Source organism: Quercus suber, unplaced genomic scaffold (assembly GCF_002906115.3).
Source record: "Quercus suber isolate HL8 unplaced genomic scaffold, Cork oak 2.0 scaffold_534, whole genome shotgun sequence".
Classification (NCBI taxonomy): domain Eukaryota; kingdom Viridiplantae; phylum Streptophyta; class Magnoliopsida; order Fagales; family Fagaceae; genus Quercus; species Quercus suber.
In genome coordinates, this window is record NW_027069982.1 from 154,717 (window position 1) to 160,752 (window position 6,036).

General features: G+C 31.6%; 1 protein-coding gene across 1 annotated transcript; it reads left to right on the plus strand.

Moving 5' to 3' along the window:
- The first annotated feature begins 3,086 nt into the window (after positions 1 to 3,086).
- Positions 3,087 to 5,281, plus strand: LOC112008338 (probable pectinesterase 66). Its single transcript, XM_065763939.1, has 5 exons — positions 3,087 to 3,322; positions 3,512 to 3,671; positions 3,867 to 4,037; positions 4,184 to 4,356; positions 5,113 to 5,281. The coding sequence occupies exons 1-5, from the start codon at positions 3,087 to 3,089 to the stop codon at positions 5,279 to 5,281; spliced, it is 909 nt and encodes a 302-aa protein (XP_065620011.1).
- Positions 5,282 to 6,036: the final 755 nt, after the last annotated feature.

The window sequence follows — 6,036 nt, forward strand, 5'->3', positions numbered from 1 at the left end:
AACATGTCAATAAATTGGATTTTAGGGCACAAACCCTAACAGTCCCGTATAGAGAGGGTGTGCCCAGGGTGAAGAATCATAATGAACACCAACGGTAGCAACAAATAGTACTGAAACGGTTTGATTAAATGCCAAACAAAAAGGTATTTTTTTGTGTGTTTTTAATGATAGACGTGGCGTTAATTTATGTAGTCACTTGGCACAATATGGAATGGTTAACAAAAAGTCAAACGTTTCACTTTTATATTATTATTATATAGATTCCTTATAAAAACACAATTATTATAAATATCTACTTATATGCAAACACAATTTATCAAATTTCAAATATCTATAAAAAAAAAAAAAAATTCATATTATATTAAGTTTCTTGTGCATTGCAATTTGCATGGGTTTCTAACTAATTATATTATTAGGGGGGAGGACCACAAACATAACTGAGTTGGCCCTCCCCCAAAAATAATAATAATAATAATAATAATAATGATAGTGGATGTTTTCAGTAATTATTCTCCATACTGTCAAACAAACAAAAATATAACGCCATCCTCACACAAAAAAATAAAATAAAATAAAAAGATAATGTTTTTTTTCTTAGAATTAAAAAAGAATGTAATTGGAGTACTATACGAATTCGTGACATAAAAATTACTTTGTAATTCTACGTGCAATTTACTCTAAAAGATATTCTTCTTATTTTATATTTATTTTCAAAGGGAAAATAACTTCATTAATTCATTGCTGAAATAGAATAGAGTCAGAGTACAAAGCGGAGCATAGTTTGTGGAGGAGAATCTTATATCCAAATTGTAATATGTTTGGCATATTATCTTAGCCAAGGAGTGAGCAAAACAGAGTTGGCACTTCGTCAACACTAATGGTCCGTTTGGATAGCACTTATTGTTGCTGAAAGTTGATAAAAACTGATTGTTGCTGAAAATACTGTAGCAAAATAATTTTTAAATGTGTGAATAGTATTGTGGGACCCACTTTTAATATTAAATATTGCGTAAACAGTGCGTGAACAGTGAATTTTGTCCCCCAAAGTCAACAAGTGCGGCAAAAAAAAATTTTTTTTTTTTTTTTTTCCAATAGTAATTGACAAGGCTCTCGTAATTCATTAAGGAGAAATAGGTTTCTCTCACTGTATATCCAACACCAAAGCAAAAAAGACCCACTACAATCTAGCTAGACGGAACCTAAAATATGAAACATTCACATAATTGATGTTAATTTCAAAGAATTTCATTTCAAAGCACCAAGTTTTGGGCTGGTTTGGTGTCTGAACTTATAAAAATCTAAAACTTGACTGTTTTTTTTCTGACGTCGTACTCATGTATTGTTTGGGCCCCCAACAGACGATGCACAAGGTTGTTTAATCATTTATTATTACATATCTTTCAAAGAGAAAAACTTACAAAGGATGATTAAAATACACGCATCAATTTAATTACAAAATTCATAATATTAACAACAAAATCCAAATAATTATATATATATATATAGAGAGAGAGATGAGTTCAAGTTACACCTGGTGTAACTTCAAAAGAGTTACACCTATTTTAAACCATTGATTTCTTACCTATCTAACAGTAGAAAAAAGGCTAGTATTTATTCTTTTTCAACTCATCTCATCTAATTAATACTGGCATTTTTGTCTCTCTCTTATTTATTAAATATAAACATTTTTAAGCATCTTATAATAAAGTAAAAGTCAGCTAACTTCTCCATCTCTATCTCTCTCGTTTGTACCATTAAAGAAAAATTATCTCTCAGTTAACTCTCAAACCCAAATGCAAGAATTTATCAATGTCCATCACAAGAACATTTTCAATGATACTCAGCAATTTCAGTGAAATCGAGAGCCAATATTTGCGACTACCTCATTGACTACATGCCCATGGCCTAAATATTTAATAAATAAACAACATGGGAAAGGAAAAGGCAAGCCAAGTCACTGCCGCCTTGCCCAAGGATGGCTAGGAAGACCATGCTCAAGTTGCCTTGGCCCATAATAAGTAGGGGAAAACTTTCAATTAAAAAATATTGGGATTGATTTAGATTTTAGAAAAAAGATGGTTTTATTTTGTTGGAGAAAAATCAAACAAGGTTTGTTAGGTCAGACATAAACTAAAAAAGGAATTCTTTGGTACCCAATAAAAATCCATTTCCAGAGGCTCTAGCAAAGTTCATTTTGAAAAGTCGTTATCTTTGTTTTCTCTCCCTACCTGATACACTTAGCTAAACCTAAATAGCTTCACAATTTCCTGTTTCATCATTTCTTTAGTTTTAGATGTAATCCAGGTTTGGAGTTATCGATGATTTTGCGATTCTTTTTTATTTCCCTAAAGGTTAAGATGCTTATAAATGTAATAATACTTTTTTATCTCCCTAAATGTTAAGATACTTATAAATGTAATAAATAAGAGAGACAAAAATGCTAGTATTAATTAGATGAGATGAGTTGGAAAGCAATAAATACTAGCATTTTTTCTACCGTTAAATATGTGAGAAATCAATGGTTTAAAATAGGTGTAACTCTTTTGAAGTTACACCAGGTGTAACTTGAACCTATCTCGTTTTATATAGTCGAAGTTAATTTTGCTCCTATATATCTTTACTAAGAATGTAAAGAATAATCTAGTCTAGCATAATATCCTGCCTTTTTTATACTAGCCAGAAAATATTTCAATAATCTAACATGTAATCGATCCAATTAATTTGAATCCTAGCTAGTCTGATAATTTAACCTGAAAAGAAAAAGAAAATGAATCTACGTCGCATTTAACAATGGATACACCCATGACTTGACATAATAGCCCAGCCCATGCATAAATTTCGCCAGTTAAATTTGGTAATTTACAGACAGAAAATATGATCATTATCCAAATAATGACGATAAATTTGATTTGATTTTTTAATTGTTTTTGTATATTCCACCAAATAGGCCGTGGCCTCTTGGAAAATACACTGCCGTTGGTCTCTATATAAATTATGGCTTCTATTAGAGTTTTGTACTAAAAGAATGAGTATTTGTTTAAATTAAATTAAGCTTATACTAGCAAGGAGATACTCACATGCATAAAATGCAGTCTGTCCAATTATTTTCATGCATTACCCTTTTGTTACTATACTGCAATGTGTCTATATCAGCTTTCTTGTGTGAACTAAATGAAGCCAACCCCTTCAAAGTTGCATTTACCACCACTGTAGATGTTGCGGGCCGTCACGGGAACTTCACGACCATTCAAAGCGCCATTGATTCTATTCCTTCAGGCAACACTAAGTGGATACGGATTCAAATATTTGCTGGCGTATACAGGTTAAAAAAAAAAAAAAAAAACACTTTAAAAGCTAGTTGAGGCATAAATAAATGCGCAACTTGTATATTTATGTAGAGTTGTTAGTGTATTTGTTTTTTCTTTTCTTTTTTATGAATGAGTTCTTAGTGTATTGTAGAGCTTATTAATTGATTATGAGGTTTTGTCTATTTAATTATCTTATTGTGCAGAGAAAAAGTCACAATCACATACGATAAAACATGTATTTTCCTTGATGGAGCAGGCCGCCATGTTACGTTTATTGAATGGGGTGATCATAAACTTATGAATTCTAGCTCTACTTTCACTTCAGTTGCTGAAAATCTTGTGGTCAGAGGCATTGGATTTAAGGTAAGGATTCTGATAGCAATAACTTTTGGTGTAGGTAGGGTTCAAAACCTTTCGATCTTTTATTCAACGACTAAAAACTTTATTAGTTAAATTAATTAAGACTCAAGCTAGCCCAAGTACTTGAATAAATGCATGTGCAAATTATTTAGTATTAATGTTAAATATGGTATAACCCATGTGTGAAACTCTTAACAGAACACATACAATATTGGTCTGTATAGCCCAAAACTGAAACGCTCGAGACCAGCTTTGGCAGCTGAAATACTAGGGGACAAAGCTGCTTTCTACAACTGCAGCATTTCGGGATGCAAGATACCTTGTGGGATGCCGCAGGCCGCCATTACTTTTACCAATGCTACATCCAAGGTGGAATTGATTTTATATTTGGCAATGGCCAATCTTTCTTTGAGGTGAAAGCAAAATAATTCATTTTCGTTTATATTTTAACCTAAACAAAATTATTCGATCATGTAATAACTGTTTTTTTTTTTTTTTTTTGGTTGGATATGTAGCAAAGTGTTGTACATTATTCATTGGGAACATATGGTGATGGAACCTACGTCGGCCATATAACAGCACAGGGAAGGGACTCAGCTGATGATCATTCTGGCTTTGTGTTTAAAGATTGTGAGATTCTTGGGAAGGAAAAGCTTACCTTGGGAGAGCTTGGAGAGCTTTTTCCAGAGTAATTATTGCCAATTCAAAGTTATCAGATGTAGTAGTCCCGCAGGGCTGGGATGCTTGGTTCAACGTGGGCCATGAGTATGAAATTCAATCTCTCGGAAACATTGATGTCCACATCATTATTTTTGTCTACGTTTATTTTTATTATCAGGGCCGGCCCAAGACCTAAGCTACTTAGGCTAGGACTTAGGCCCACCACACCAAAAAAAAAAAAAAAAAAACAATTACCCCTAGGAAAAAGGGCCCCTCTGGAATCATACCATATAAGATTTTCTAGATTTTTAAGGAGAAATAAAGAGACTATAGAATTTTTAAAATATTTTAAAATGTGCTAATTAAATTTGCCACCTCATCAAAAGATTCTATAAATATCAAAATGATGATAATCAACTTCTTTTTTATTTTTTTTAAAAAAAAAATGTTGAATGACATGGTTTAATCAAATTTATTTATTTCAAAATAAATAACCCCAATTTAAAATAATATGAATTTTGTAACTCTAAGAAGTCTAGAGGGTCATAACCTAGACATGCACTCACACATATTCATATCTTTGCAATTTATATACATTTCCTAAAAGAATTTTTATGGGATTTGAAAAATAGCTTATGTATGATAGTAGAAAGTAATAGCCTTGTAACTCAAAACTTCTTGTTCTTTTCAACGAAAATATCTAAGATGCAAATCCTCTCACCCTAATTATTGATATATCAATAAAAAATAATGTTTAACAATACTCTCCATATACAAAATGCAGAGTTCAATTTACATACGTGGAGGTGAATAATACTGGACCAGGAGCTGACACTTCTCATCGTGTTCCTTGGCTAAAGAAATTGAGTGCGGCTGATCTCGATCAATTTTTAAGTGTTGATAGATTCATCAACCATGAAGGATGGATTGCCAATCTGCCTACAATCGTTTGATTAAGCATTTTTTTTTTTTTTTTACCAAAGTTGTTTGTTATGTATCAAAGGAAAAAATTCAATATGTAGCCATCGTAGTTGGCTTTAATTTTAGTGAATTTGTTAATATAATACAATAGTATTTTTTTAATAATATATTACAATTTAATCATTTAAAGTAAAATATATCTTACCCATTTAATTTTTATTTGGAAAAGTGGTTGATGTCTAGTTTAAAATGGAAGAAGCCTTTGTGTCTCTCTTCTTAACAAAAACATTATAATAAACTAAATGTTTTTTTTTTTTTTTTTTAATTTTAAGGCAGGGAGGAGGATTCTAGCAGTTAATATCTCTTCTTGATCCAAGCCAGCCCCCCTGGAGAATAAGATCCAGAATTGCTAAGATGCATAATCTGCTAGCTTTTTCTAATGTCTTTGTCTCTTGGAGCCCTAGGATGGCCAATATGGCTGCTCTTTTTTGGCTCTTTTGATTTAGGTGGTTGTCCCCCTTGTTTTTGTTTCTGTTGTAAGGGGTGAAGCATGTTGCTACTGCTTGTAGTTGTGGTTGTTCTTCATTTATGAAAGTTTTAATATTCATAAAGAAATCCCATAATATATGGTTTTTTTTAGAATGTAATATACGGTAATTAAAACTTAGACAGGTAAAAAATCAAAGCTGCCTTTCTATTTAATTTACACCTATGAGCATTTTAACCCATTCATTTTTCTAATAGAAATTGGAAAACTGTGATTATGTTTTTTTTCTTCTCTAATCGG

Bases quoted from the DNA above. Each gene is read 5' to 3' on its own strand.
- LOC112008338 (XM_065763939.1), top strand. From the start codon at position 3,087: ATGCAGTCTGTCCAATTATTTTCATGCATTACCCTTTTGTTACTATAC. The intron at 3,672-3,866 runs GTAAGGATTCTG...AACTCTTAACAG, and splicing joins TCAGAGGCATTGGATTTAAG to AACACATACAATATTGGTCT. The intron at 4,038-4,183 runs GTGGAATTGATT...TTGGATATGTAG, and splicing joins TTACCAATGCTACATCCAAG to CAAAGTGTTGTACATTATTC.